This window comes from Ursus arctos, unplaced genomic scaffold (assembly GCF_023065955.2).
Source record: "Ursus arctos isolate Adak ecotype North America unplaced genomic scaffold, UrsArc2.0 scaffold_14, whole genome shotgun sequence".
In the NCBI taxonomy this organism is placed as follows: Eukaryota; Metazoa; Chordata; class Mammalia; order Carnivora; family Ursidae; genus Ursus; species Ursus arctos.
Window position 1 is genome coordinate 27,431,837 of NW_026622808.1, and position 14,521 is coordinate 27,446,357.

General features: G+C 54.5%; 1 protein-coding gene across 8 annotated transcripts in view; it reads left to right on the forward strand.

The window, feature by feature from the left end:
• The window catches only part of MYO9B (myosin IXB), an 85,728-nt gene that overhangs the window by 53,499 nt on the left and 17,708 nt on the right, over positions 1 to 14,521 (forward strand). For 4 of the 8 annotated variants that reach the window (XM_057311618.1, XM_057311621.1, XM_057311619.1 and 1 more), the window contains exons 8-19: positions 542 to 631; positions 2,223 to 2,339; positions 2,663 to 2,797; positions 4,013 to 4,134; positions 5,888 to 6,029; positions 6,336 to 6,540; positions 7,093 to 7,174; positions 8,322 to 8,411; positions 9,762 to 9,875; positions 11,863 to 11,902; positions 13,010 to 13,132; positions 13,988 to 14,068. In XM_057311618.1, coding sequence (XP_057167601.1) covers positions 542 to 631; positions 2,223 to 2,339; positions 2,663 to 2,797; positions 4,013 to 4,134; positions 5,888 to 6,029; positions 6,336 to 6,540; positions 7,093 to 7,174; positions 8,322 to 8,411; positions 9,762 to 9,875; positions 11,863 to 11,902; positions 13,010 to 13,132; positions 13,988 to 14,068 — 1,341 coding nt within the window. The remainder of the gene's footprint in view (positions 1 to 541; positions 632 to 2,222; positions 2,340 to 2,662; positions 2,798 to 4,012; positions 4,135 to 5,887; positions 6,030 to 6,335; positions 6,541 to 7,092; positions 7,175 to 8,321; positions 8,412 to 9,761; positions 9,876 to 11,862; positions 11,903 to 13,009; positions 13,133 to 13,987; positions 14,069 to 14,521) is intronic. The other 4 variants (XM_057311620.1, XM_057311625.1, XM_057311622.1 and 1 more) reach the window with 4 other exon arrangements.

Below are 14,521 nucleotides of genomic sequence, written 5' to 3' on the forward strand. Positions count from 1 at the left end.
ACAGCTTCCCCACAGCAAAGAATGATCCGGCCCCGAGTGTCCGTGGTGCCAGATCTGAGAAGTCCTGCCCTCATCTTTCTGTTTTCTAAGTGCACATCCCACCTGTGGCTCTTCTTAAAGAGCGTGTGCCTGCGTGCGGGAGCCCGGCTTCTGCCGTGTCCGTGGGGACGAGTGACCACGCCTGCCTAGGAGATTGGGACAGCTGCCCTGCCCCTGCTCTGACTGCCTCTGGCTGGGGCTTGGCGGTCAGGAGGGAACAGGCCAGGAACCCACTCCAACAGTGACATCTATAAATGCAGGTTGCCAGGCAGCACACAGGCCCACAGGGACCCCCAGGCCTAAGTGACCATCCTCCCAGGGCCATCGACCGAGCCTGTGAGAGTGAGATGTGAGCATAGTGCACATCACAGGGTAGGGCTTCAGGCCCACTTCCCAGTGCGGCTGCTGGAGGTCCTCCCACCTTCCTCAGGCTTCGGGCCTTACCTCAGTGACATGAGGACCCGCCCAACAAGCCTTCTCTCCCTCCTTGACCTCGAAACAGGTGAAGCGAGAAATCTTGGTGGAGGTCCTGACCAAAAGAAAAACGGTGACAGCCAATGACAAACTCATCCTTCCCTACAGTCTCAGCGAGGTGAGCACTGCCTGGGCCCGCAAGTTGGGGTGGGGGCTCTGGAAACAGCCGGCCTGGATAGCCCTTTCCCTGTCTTTAGAGAGCAGTGACAGTGTCTCTGGTTCTCATGTGAGCCCAGGCACAGCTCAGAGCAGCTTTTACAGCACACTTCAGCCCTAGGGCCGGATCTCAGGCCACACGTGTTCTCCTTGGTGTTTCCCTGCTGCTTCTCACTAGCAGGGGATGGTCACCTGCAGCCCACAGGCCAAATCCAGCCTTTTACTTGCTTTTTTAAATAAAGTTTTATTGGCACAGCCACACCTTTTTTTTTTTTTTTTTTTTTTTCATAACATGCTGCCTTGCTACTGTATTGGCTGAACCAGGTGATCACGACAGAGACCATCTGGCCCTCACAGCTGAACGTACTGACCTTCTGGTCTTTAAAGTTTGTTGACCACCTCCCCCACTCCCCAGGCTAGCGTATGACCTTTACAACCATTCAATGCATCCCTGAATCTTTTTTTTTTTTTAAGATTTTATTTATTTATGTGACAGAGAGACAGCCAGAGAGAGAGGGAACACAGCAGGGGGAGTGGGAGAGGAAGAAGCAGGCTCCTAGCGGAGGAGCCCGATGTGGGACTCGATCCCGGAACGCCGGGATCACGCCCTGAGCCGAAGGCAGACGCTTTAACAACTGCGCCACCCAGGCACCCCTGTATCCCTGAATCTTGATAGGGCGCCTCTCTCTGGCCTTTGGCCCAGCCAGGATGTTTTCCTTGTGATGGGTTTTTCTTGTGTTTTTACATCTCAAGGGCAGTGGGCCTCACAGCTTGCAGCTTGGCTGGCCACAGGAAAATCCCTAGCCGTGGCGGGGATTTTTAGTGGGTGGTAGAAGCTGCTTGGGCATCATCAGCGGGCTCCGTGGACGTTCTGAGCCCCCACCGATCTGAGCCCCACAAAGATTCCCTGAAACATTCTGTAAAAGTTGCTGCAAGACACCTGAGCCCCCCAGCAGTGTGGCTGCCCCTGGGGACCGCAACGCCGAGGGACAGATGCCAGGTGTGGGACTCTGTATCCCTCGTGGCCCTGTTTCCACAGCCTCCCAGGACATGTGTTCTAGATCTTAATTGTAGCCAAGCACATCTGTCACAGCTTAAATCTGAGTACATAAAGAGAAACAATTTCTTGTATGTAAATTAGACCTCCGTAAGCCTTTTTTTTTTTTTTTTAAAGCCATTACTGCTTTTATGCACACGATGGCATCCCCACTATGCTCCCAGAACTACAAGGGACCTGGCTGGTTCTCCTCACAGGCCAGCCTGGCAGCCTCCCTGAGCCTGGGTTCCATCCATTGCTCTGAGGAGTGGGCTGGCTCGGGAGAAAGACTTTGCTGAACCGTAGGCTGCCGGGGGCCCGGGCTTCATATGTCATGCTTCGGTGTGCAGGGGCATCCCGAGCGGACAGGTGGCACACAGAGCGAGAGGGGCGTGTCCAGTGAGTCAGGTGTTCAAAGTCACAGCTTGGCTTATCGCCATGTGTGCAGACCTCTGGGTGGCACAGCACGGGGGGCCCCCATTGTCGAGGTGTGACGCTCCCCGCCCTGTGCCCACAGGCTATCACTGCCCGCGACTCCATGGCCAAGTCCCTTTACAGCGCTCTGTTTGACTGGATCGTTCTGCGGATCAACCACGCCCTCCTCAACAAGAAAGACATGGAAGAGTCTGTCTCGGTGAGAGCCCCCATCCCTGCCTGCTCCACCAAGTAGAGCTGGGGAAGGCCAGGCCCTCAAGGGTCACACACCCTCAGCAGATGGCCTGTGGTGTCGGGAGCCAAGGTGGCTTTGGTTGGTGTCAGGCGAGAGGCCTGTTGCTCTGAGGGGCAGGCCCAGGGAACGGGATGAGGCACAGTGAACACATGGCCCCCCCGGTTCACATATTACAGATTCCAGGGCGGTGACAGCAGAGGATTCGGGCCAGCGCAGAGCCCACACAATGGAACAGGTCACTTCCACGGAAGGACCACCAGTACTAACTGTGTCCTCTGTCTTCCCAGTGCCTGTCCATTGGGGTCCTCGACATATTTGGATTTGAAGACTTCGAAAGGAACAGTTTTGAACAATTTTGCATCAACTATGCCAACGAGCAGCTTCAGTATTACTTCAACCAGCACATTTTCAAACTAGAACAGGTAAGGAAATGCCATCGTGTTGCCTATGCAGCCCAGAGCGGGGATGGAATGAGCCGGCACCGGGATCTCCCACGGGGCCCAGTTTGCTGGTTAACCAGCCCCGGAATCTTTCTCTACAGAAGAGAAAGTCTGGGAAAACCCGGCCTAGCCTTGGATGAGGCAGACACTGGGGGCATTTTTGTCTGTGGGTCAATTTTATATCTTCTTTCCATTCAAATGTAAAAATCCATCCAATGAGAGAGAAATGGAGTTACCTTGTAAGGATTTGCTTTGGTCAACAGTTTTGATAATCTGTTTTCCGTCTCTCTTCCTACTACACACTCAGCCATCTTCACCCATGTGTTATCATTCACATTGATGATTTGGACAGGAAAAAAAAATGATGGGCTTATATAAGTATCTAGCTGACTTTACTATTCAACTTTCCTTCTGGCTGTTGAGCCCTTGAAACGTGGCTCGTCCACATTGAGTTGTGTGGCAGTAGTGAAACTCGGGGGATTAGCAACACATCGTGCAAAAGGAAAAGAATATAAAATGGCTCATTGGTCATTTTTACATTGATCACATGTTGACACGATCATAGTTTGGATATATTGGGTTAAATTAAGTATATTATTAAAGTTAACGTCACCTGTTTGTTTTTACCGTTTCAACATGATTATTAGAAAATTCGAAGTTACGCAGGTCACTCGCACTACATGGCATTATATCACTCGCATTATTGGACATTGAGGTTCCAGAGCAGGGGCCGGCAAGTGGCAGCTCACAGGTCCAATCTGGCCCCAAAACCTGTTTTTGTAAATAAACCTTTATTGGCACGTGGCCACGCCCACTTGTCTATATATCATCAGTGGCCTCTTTCACACTACCATGGCAAAATCGTGATAAGACACCATCCAGCTCATAAAGCTTAATGTATTTACCATCTGGACCTTTACAGAGAAAGGGACATGTTAAGAGTGATTTTAAGCATCTTGTATGATAGATGTTTAAGGATGTATGTTTTGTTTCCTGTTGTTATTAATAATTTTTTCCTGTTATTAATAGTTTTGTATAATTATGAATATATTTCCATTGATCTATCAATCCATGTTCTGTTATTTACACATGTATGTATGAATGCATACATAAATATACCATATATAATGCATGCTGTGTGAACGTTAACATAGCCATGAGGTGGTGAGATTATCAGCTAACCCCCAAACCCTGCAGGAGGAGTACCAGAGCGAAGGGATCTCGTGGCACAACATTGACTACACCGATAACGTCGGCTGCATCCATCTCATCAGCAAGAAGCCCACCGGGCTCTTCTATCTACTGGACGAAGAGAGCAAGTGAGTGTCCACGGCCCAGTGCCCCCCACAAACCTGGTTCTCCAGCCCCTGGAGCCACACCCTGAATCCACAGCATCCCCAAGAACTTCTGAGTTTGTCACACTCATTTGGCCACAAATCCTGACCTCACGTTAGCAAAATGCACACAGCATTTATCACAGAAACATTCACACAAGGAGTAACTCAAGTCTGAAACACGCACGCCTGGCAGTTGTTAAGGAAGGGACACGGGGCCTGAGTCTTGAAACTGGGCACGGGGTTGGTGCATCCTTGCAAAGGGCCATGTGTGGAATCCGGGGCCCAGACGCCAGACTGACCGCTAAGCCTGGCACCCCTTGTCCAGAGGACACTGAAGGCTGGGAGGGGAGTGGGTGAGGTGCCTCGTGCTTGGTCACCCAGCCGCAGTCACTGAAATTCACTCCTGAATTTGTTTCTTGCGGCTCCTTGAACGACCACAACACAAAGCACAGGCAGCTTTAAACAACAAATGTGTTCTCTCAGGGTCCTGGGCTGAAATCAAGGGGTGGGCAGGGCTGTACTCCCTCCAGAGGCTCTAGGGGGTGGTCCTTTTTCGCCTCTTCCAGCCCCTGGGGACCCCCAGCGTTCCGTGGCTTGTGGCTGCGTCATCCCAGTCTCTGCCTCTGTGGTCACATCACCATCTCTTCTGTCTGTCTCTGTCTCATCTGCTCTTCTCATAAAGATTCCAATCCACTGCGTTAATGCCTCCCCCATGACCTCATCTTACCTAAGTACGTTCGTAAAGACCCTATTTCTGAATCAGGTCACTTTCACAGGTCGTCGGGGTCAGGACATGGACCCAACTTTCTATCAACAACTTTTGATCAGCCCCTGGTCGGCTTCTGAAGTCCCTGGGGAACTGGGTTAAATCAGGCTCCTCTCCTGTCTCAGACCCCGGCCCCACCTGGGACAGGGGACAGGCACATCCATTTACAGCTGGGATCCAGGTAGAGAATGTTCAGATAAGAGAACAGGCAGGTTGCTAGGAACGGCTAAATCATCACTCCCAGGAAACCCAGAAGCGGGATCCAGGGGAGGAATGTGAGGCAGGGCCAGGCCAAGCAGGGTTGGATCTGTCTTTGTTTAAAATCTTGCTGTTTTTGTTCATCGTGGATTTTTTTTTCATCTGGATTTTCTAAAATAGTGCTTTAAAATGGCATTTATCCCAGTGACTGAGTGAACAGGTTCCTCACTCCACACCCTTTCCCCGGCCCTGGAAGCAGTGTGCTTTGTAGCTGCAGATACCCACCTCCCCCCCTCCCCGCTCCCCCATCCCCGTTAAGCTGTGGAGCCTGGCGCTGGGCATCACAGGCGCATTGCTCTGCCTGTGTTTGCGATGAGGCTGGGCAGAGGCAGGGCGTGCCAAAGCCAACGGCAGCATTTCCTTCCTGGGAGGCAGAAATAGCCAGGTACAACGGGGCCCTTATTCTGCCCTCGCCCCCCTCTCTTCTCCATCCTCATCTCCCAGCCCCTCCCTATAACAGGAGAGCAAGGGCCAGACCCCCTCCACAACACACCATCCAGATACATACAAATCTGAGACCAGAAGTCCCCCTCCATCCTGAGCTTATTCCTGGGAGCTGCCCGTAGTGGGCCCAGGTCCCAGTCTTGCCTGCACCAAATGTCTGCCTTGGCCACAAAGGCCCGGGCCTCATCCACCGAGGGCCTGTGCCGGGAGGCAGAGCGAGTGGTCATCGCTCTCCCTGCAGCTAAAAGTTCCACGTCCTCTTCCCAGCTTTCCCCACGCCACGAGCCAGACCCTGCTGGCCAAGTTCAAACAGCAGCACGAAGACAACAGGTACTTCCTTGGCACCCCCGTCATGGAGCCAGCGTTCATCATTCAGCACTTCGCAGGGAAAGTGAAATATCAGATCAAGGTACGTGTCTGTCCATTGCCATCATCGGTCAAGGGTGGAGGCAGGAAAGGGGCAGGGTGCATGCCCCGGAGGCCCCTGACCTCTGGCGTGTGCTCGGCCTATCCCCTTTATTGATGGTTCGGGGCAAGGTTTCAGGGGCCCTCAGACCCAGCCCAGAGTCCCTGGCTCTTACTGTTGAAGGCCCCAGGGGCAGGACCTACCTCTGTTGTTGAGATGGGTCCCACCCCACCAGCAGCCCTTCCCGGGCTGGCTGCCAGGACCTCAGCGGTCACTGGCGAGTGACCACCCACCTCCATCCCCCACCAGGACTTCCGGGAAAAGAACATGGACTACATGCGGCCCGACATCGTGGCCCTCCTGCGGGGCAGCGACAGCTCCTATGTGCGGGAGCTCATCGGCATGGATCCCGTGGCCGTGTTCCGCTGGGCCGTGCTCCGGGCCGCCATCCGGGCCATGGCCGTGCTCCGGGAGGCCGGGCGCCTGCGGGCCGAGAGGGCCGAGAAGGCTGCAGGTATGGGGCCCACCTGTCACCGTCAAGAGGGGGATACTCAGTCCATTAAAAAGCATACAGTTCTGTGGACTTCAGTTCATCCACCATGTCACGTGACCACCACCTCTCTTGCTCCAAAACTTTGATCGTCCCAAACAGAATTTCTGCACTAGGGTATGCAGTTCACCCTCCTCATTGTCACAAGGCAGGAAGGCACATTCCCGTCTTTCCGTAAGGACAACCTGAGACCCAGAATGGCTGAGTGACTCCCACAGGGAGCTAGGCTCTAGATACCAGCCACGGGTCTCCGCTTTACAAAGGGCCTTGATTAAAAGCAGGACCAGGAGGATAAAGCCTTTTGAAAAGTAGGAATAAATAGTGCTGCTTGGGAGGAAATCAGACCCTTCACGGTTCCCGGCTCTGCCCAAACTTGAGTGTCAGACTGTTTTGTCCTTTTTTTTTTTTTTTAAACGAGTTCAAGTCAGGATGGAAGCCTCTGTGGCCAAGACAAACGCCTTCCAGGCCCCAGGCCCTAGGCCCCCGCCTCCAACTCCATCTGCTCTGTGTCTGCAGCAGGTACGGGCAGCCCGGGCAGCCGCGGTCTCCTGGGAGAGCTGCAGAGAGGAACCAGCACCCCGTCGGAAAAACTGTACCGGTGAGCGAGACCTTGATTTGTCCGAACCGGAGCTGGTACACAGCGGTATTGTTTAAAACAATGCCAGACACCCTCCACCCTCCACCCAGGTTGGGGTTGACCTGAATAAGGAAGCCAGCAACCACTTGAATCAAAAGGACCCAGGGACACATGGCATCTGGCTGCTGCTTTTCTGCACACAGAGAGGCAGGCCTCGATGCAGCATCTGCTTTAGGGAGATGTTGGACGGCTCACTTTACAAAGGATTCTTTTCATGACCCGTTGTGGCCGTTGGCGGGTGGGGCCAGGAAGCCGCTGACTGGTTGCATCGAGCAGCAGGCTTGATTTAAGAGCACTTCCTCCCTTAGCGTGGCCAGGGTGGCCCAAACACAGATAGGCTGAGTTCCTTCATTTGCTCTCAGAACACAGTATGCCTCGTTGCACACAAGATGATGAGGGTATTTTGTGGCCACCTAGCAATGACCAAGGGCCTTCCACATACCCCAGTTTGCACTGAGTAAAATAGTGAGAAGCGTATGCTCCCAGGAAGGTGGGGTAAAAAAAGGCCACGCTGGACGGACCTCCACGGCAATGACAAAGCCAGAGGAGGGACCCTTCTGATATCCTGAGAGAGCTAAGTAGGCTGTACTGAAGAGGGACCAGCTGAGCCAGGCAAGGCAGGCAGGGCATGCTAAGCAGTCGGGGAGGCACCTGCAAAGGCCCTGTGGCAGCCAAGTTCCCAGCTTTCTTCTCAATACTCCAGATTCCCAAAGAGCAAGTTACTCGATATTTAAACTTGAAAAGATCATTTTATTTTTGAGCCCTTCATTGTAAAAACTTCCTCAAGAGTCATAAACATGTATGTATGGAGGTAGAGTTAGCACCTAGGTAAGTGACCATAAGTGATTTGTCTGAAAGCACCATGTATCGTTTTCCTGCTTTTAAAAGGTGCATTTTTAAATCTGCTTTTTCACCCAAAAGGGAGCAAAAGGAAGAGAATGCATCTCTTTATTTGCTTGTGTGTTCCTCCCCCACCCCTCCCCCAAAGACTGAATGTGGCCCCGGACCCACATTCGCTAAAGTGATACCAGACTCCCCAGGGCCTGGCCCCGAGGCCGCGCGTCGCACTCCAGGAGCACGTTTGGTTTATACAGATTCTCCCTTTCAGCTGCTCAATGCTAGATTTCTCATTTGACGGCTCTGAGGAGTTCGATATTAACGCTTTTGAGGACATCATTGCTTTCTATGAAAGCAAGAAGTAAGTAGAAGCAAGGGCCTTCGAACCCAAGACCAGGGAGGCACAGGAGGAGCCGCCGTCCCCAGGCACTCAGCGTGGCGTCCGGGGCCAGGAGTGGGAGTCAGCAGTCCGGGGGACACCGGGCCTGCTGGGGACGCGCTAGCCAGATTTGGCGGGGTCAGGGGGCATGGGCCGAAGCCGTGGGCCTTGTCTGGAGCCCTGGCCGCCGCGCTGACCGCTCAGGGTGTGGAGGTGAAATGTGACCCCTCTGTTGTCTTTGCTTTGTGCCTCCCTGGAGGGCGAGGGAGCAGAGGTAAGTGCGGCTGTCCAGGCCCTTGGGCATGGTGCATGGAACACGACGAAGGGCTGCCGATCGGGGTCTTTCCAGGCCAACTGCCCAGAGCTTAAACATGTACTTGAAATAACTGGAATGAGGGGTTTTGAAAAGAAACAAACAAATCAGAACCTCCCGACTCACCCTGCAGTCACTGCTGCCTCGTTTCCAGAAGTTCCATAAGGACGTTTGTCGTCTAGACATCCTTTATGAATAGTCACTTCCAGAGCATCTGATTTTCATCTCATCCATTCTTGTTCTCACACATTGGTGCCAAAGTTTGGGCCTAGGACGTATCCTCAGCCCTGAACCCACAGTGATCGAACAAAAGGAAGTCAAGGAGATTGAATTCTTTGGGGCAAAGCTCTCCTTCAACTAGGGTTTCCCACCCTTGGTGCTGGGCTGGGTCCCTCTCTGTGGTGGGACCGTCCCTGTCCCTGTAGGGGTGGGTTGAGCATCATCCTGGCCTCAGCCCACCAGATGCCAGCAGTACCCCCACCCAATCATGACAACCACAAATGTCTCCAGACATCGGCTGGAGGGTAACATTGCCCCTGGTGGAGGGCCACAGTGTGAATTCCCATCCATTCCTCCTGAGGCCTTTCTTGGAGCCGACAAGGAGATCGACATATGGCCCCAGAATCAACCAGAAAAACTGATGAGCTATGTCCCACAGGCACCCTCTGGTCTCTTTTCAGTAGCCCTCGATGCTTATTGCAGATTCCAGAAGGCCGTTCTAGATGAGGCCTTTTTCAGTGATCTGAGAAGCCCTGTTGCAAAACCCATTCTGCCTGAAGCAGGCCCAGCCCTCCCAGAGCAGGGGGGAGCCTCCGTGGGGTGGCCAGCCACTCTTGGCTGCACCCCCTTCTCGGTGCAGGCAGGGGAGAGCCAGTGGCGTGCAGACTCCCCCGCTGCATGTTTCGGCTCCAGTGGCCTGGGGATGGCCCCGACCGTGCTGGGGACCCCAAGGTGGTGGGCCTGCTGCTCTAACTCGGTCTTCTCCCTGTCACTGCACCCCCACCCCACCCTACCCTCAGCGATTTGCATGACCAAATCATCAAGACCATCAAAGGATTGCCCTGGCAGGGTGAGGACCCCCGTAGGCTTCTCCAGTCCCTCAGTCGGCTCCAGAAATCCCGCACCTTCATCCTGTGAGTCCCCCCAAGGCTGTGGCGCCTCCCCGCCCGCCCCCCACCCCTGCAGCAAGTGCAACGACCGCCTCCCCCCGCTCCCAGGACCCCAGCCTGCGGGCTTCCTGTCGTGCTGAATTGGCCGCTGCAAACGTGCTGTCTTGTGGTTCCATTCTTACGCCAGCCTCTGCTAAATGGCCCTCGTAACACTCCTGCCCCAGTGTCTTCCCCATGGCCCAAATCCCTGCCAGCTCCCCAGTGCCCGGCATAGCTTCGCAGGAACGCTCCTCCCACAGAGCATCTCTTTTTCTGCCCTCAGACGTGCAGAGCAAGGCTTGCTGCCCCCACCCCTTGCCACTGTGAGCTTAGGAAGGAGCTTTCGGAAGGAGGGCGTCTGATGTCACACACATCCACGGCCCTGCTTTGTGTGGACGGCGAATGTGGTAGGGAGGGCCCAGAAACCACACACACTAGCTTTGGACCTGGTCTCTCTCTCGCCCACTCGCCACGTGGCCCGAGTGCTCTGAGCTCTTGGCCTCTGTCTGCAAAGCAAGGGTGACGACTTGCGGAGCACCAGGTGGGCAGCAGCCTCGGCCAGTGGGGCGCCCGGAGCCACTCAGGGCTTGTGCCCACAAGAGAACCGGTTCTCAAATTCGTTTTTTTTTTTTTTTTTAAAGATTTTATTCATTTATTCGACAGAGATAGAGACAGCCAGAGAGAGAGGAAACACAAGCAGGGGGAGTGGGAGAGGAAGAAGCAGGCTCATAGCAGAGGAGCCCGATGTGGGGCTCGATCCCGTAACGCCGGGATCACGCCCTGAGCCGAAGGCAGACGCTTAACCGCTGTGCCACCCAGGCGCCCCTCAAATTCGTTTTTATTATGCTTATTCTACCTCATGTGGGTTAAGATAGAATGTGACAACATAGGACCTCACAACCAAGCGTCTTGCTCATTTGTGGGGCACCATCTCCTCAGCTGGTTGGGTTTTTATTTCAGATTTTATTTATTTGTTTAAGAGAAGACACGAGAGGGGTAGAGGGAGAGAATCCAAGCAGACTCCCCGCTGAGTACGGAGCCTGACATGGAGTTTTGATCTCACAACCCATGAGATCACAACCTGAGCCGAAACCAAGGGTTGGTCGCTTCACCAACTGGGCCACCCAGGCGCCCCTCCTCAGCTGGTTTTAAAAATGAGCCAAGCTGCAAGTTGTGTGGGTTTGGGTTTTTTTTTTAAGATTTTATTTATTTATTTGACAGAGAGCACAAGCAGGGGGAGCGGCAGAGGGAGAGGGAGAAGCAGACCTCCCGCTGAGCAGGGAGCCTGATGCAGGACTCATCCCAGGACCCTGGGATCATGACCTGAGCCCAAGGCAGACGCTTAACCAACTGAGCCACCCAGGCGTCCCCAAGCTGCAAACTTAAAAAAATGTTGTTTGTCTGCAAGATTCCATGAAGTGTCTGAGAATAAGAGCCGTAACCCCCGCCCGTGCCCAAAAGATCGGCTTTTGTCTTTTCCATTGCACCAGCATGATTCTAAAATGTACTCCTACCCAAGCCCCATTTCAGTTTTTTCCGGGCAGATCCCCCCACAGCCTGCCAGGGGGTCCTGCAGGGGCTCTGTGGGCCTACTTGGCATTTCCCAACGTGTAGGGAATAGAGCCAGGACACCTGGTAGGCGCCAGAACGGTGGTGGGTCCCTCCGAGCTCCACAAGGGGCAGTCCACTGTCATTTTCTGAGACCTGTCAGCTCCCCCGTGGCTGACCTCTCACAGACGCACGTTCTGCCCCGCTGGGGACCAGCAGCCCTGAGCCAGATGCTCCTGCGTGCATGGGCTGGGCCCGCCAGGGCCTCGGAGAGGCGGCGCGGCGGCCTCGTTGCACTTGTGCGCCCTGACTCTGCTTTCTCTGCTCTCGCTCCGTCTAACCCGCGAGGCACGGCTTGCTGAACTAACCCGGATCCAGACACCGTGTTCCTTCTGTTCACAAAAAATTTTTAATATTTTGACAGGAAAAGTAAAGGTATCAAACAAAAGCAGCTCATTCCAAAGGTAAACATTCGCGACACCGCCCAAGGCCACCTTGCTTTTGCCCGTCTTGAGAGCACCTTACTCAGCTTGCTTTCTGGAAGATAGGGGGCCAGGGGAGGGGGGCGAGGCACTTTTCACATCTCCATCTTTTTAGTTCCTTCCTCTTCCCGCCATCACCGCCCGCTCCCCTCCAAAAATAATTTCTCCAATCGAAGTGATTTGGAGCGGTTTTGGGGTTTCCCGGAAGCAGGGCGTGTGCTGGGGATATTTGCACAAGCATGTTGACAGGAGCTCCCAGGAGGAACCTGAGAAGAGGTGGGGAAACAGGCTGGGGCAGGGGGAGGACTGAGCAAGGAGGCGGGCTCGGCCTGATCCCACGGGAGCCGAGGAGTGTGAACAGCACCAAAGAGCTTTTCCCGCCCAAAGGCAATGGGACCCTCCTGTCCTGACTTTGGGGGTCTTTAGCTACCAGCTATCTCCGGAGGGCAGCACGGGATGCAGCACCTCCCAGGCGTTTCTGGGAGAGGAGGCCCTTCAGCCAGGGAAGTCCCACCAGGAAGGGGGGCAACCATGTGTGGCCAGTAGCCTGGACCCCAGCAGCTGGCCTCGGGTGAAGTGCACCCAGCCTCGGTCTAGTCTCCACGTACAATGTGCAGACAGATTGTGAGATGTGCAAAAGGGAGAAAAACCTAGCAGTCTGGCCAACAGATGGGACAGTGCTAGTTTCTCTTGTGAGCTGATACTAAGGGTTGGCACACATGGGGGAACCCGCCAGAGAAGCTCCTGCAAAAGTGCCAGGGACTTGGCACCCCTGGAGGGGTCACGTCCAGGAGGAAGGTGACACTCTGGAGCTCTTGGCTTCTGGCCATCCGGGCTGCAAAAGGGGCCGTAATCAGTCCTCCCGGAGCTGGGGCCATGTGTGAGGCGCAGCGCAGGCCCAGCCCCAGGGCTGCCCCTGCCTCCTGCCAAACCCACCAACCCCTGCCCTCCAGCAGCACTGTCCTGAGACTGATCCTAAGAGCTGCTGCCCCTGGGAGCATAGTCCTGGCTCCAGGGCATCTATGATGCCTCCCGGTGCCCATTGGGGCCCCCCAGGAGGGCAGGCCAGACCCCATGTGTCTGTCCTAGAACCTGCTGGACTCCAAGTCCCTGAAACTCATCATCAGCATGACTCTTCACGATCGCACCACCAAGTCCCTGCTGCACCTACACAAGAAGAAGAAGCCGCCTAGCATCAGCGCCCAGTTCCAGGTAGGCAGCCCAGAGAGGCCGGGGGTGGCGCCGAGCTCTGCCTGCTGCTCTCGCGCCTTGGCCACAACAAACCCGACAAATGGTTATTCTAGGGCTTCCTGCCCTCGGCGTTGTTTGATATTTGGGGCTGGATCATTCTCCACGGTGGGGGCCATCCTGTGCATTATGGGACACACGGTAGCATCCTCTGGTTGTGACAACCAAAAATGTCTCCAGACGTTGCCACATGCTCTGGGGGGGGTGGGGCAGAATCACCCCCGTTGTGAACCACTGAGTTAAAATAGCAGGTGAGCCCATTAAGGCGACCACTGAACTGTGTTGTTAGATCATGTTTCCCTTTTTTCCCTGGCTGCCAGGAAGCTCAGAGGCACTTTTTTTTAAGAGGGGCCCAAAGGCTGCTGCTGATCCTTACTTACCATTCATTACCTTTTTTGTCCCTTTCCTCTTTCCTCAGTCTGAGTCTTTTGTGCCCACCTTGGCATGTTTTGTAATACCCTCACCTGGGAGCTCCTGCAAATCCTTTTTGTAAACAGCAGACCAAAACCAAAACCTGTGCTTCTTTCTGAGGCTGACCAGCATTTTAAATCCCCAGAAGGAGTTTATCTGGTCCCACCCACCCCCAACATTCCCACTGAGACAAAAAGCTGGGAGACCCTAGGAAGATGACAGCTGTCAGTGCTGGGGACCCCACAGCTCTTTTTAGGGCTCCCAGAGGTAGTGCAGCCTCCAGTCAGAACACCCAGCTACAGCCTCCCATGTTCTGCATCAGTGATGTCAGCGAGTGACCTGGGTCCCCTCCCACTGAGCAGCTTGCCTCTGGGGGTCTCAGCTTAAGATTTCTCCCTCTTTCCCCAGACGTCCCTTAACAAGCTCCTGGAGGCACTGGGGAAGGCGGAGCCTTTCTTTATCCGCTGCATCCGTTCCAATGCCGAGAAGGTGAGTAGCTCCCATGTCTTCCGGGAGGTGAAGGCCAAAGTCTGGCAGCTCAGCAGGGGGTGCTCCTGTGTTGCTGTGGCCTCTTGGAGGGCCAGGAAAAGTCTCAAGGAACCAAGTGTTCACACAGTTTCCAGGAACCATAAATGGCCAGCCTGAGGTGGAGGGGGTCCGGCAGGAAGCAGTGAGGGCAGCCAGGTGCCAACCAACAGCAGGGACCTCATCTGAAACGTGGAGGAGCCCTAGGAGGGACAGCTCAAGCACGCTGTTCGGTACATCCCCAAGTCGGCCAGCATAGAAAATGTGCCAGAAGGGAGGGTCATGCAGCAGAAGCATAGAGCCTGCTGTTCATTTGATCTGAAAGTTTCTAGAAAGACTCACGGAGCTCCAGTGGTGGCTCAGCCCTCGCTGCCAGGTTTCCTTTGCCCCGTGGGTCCACTGGCCATTCTGCCCCCT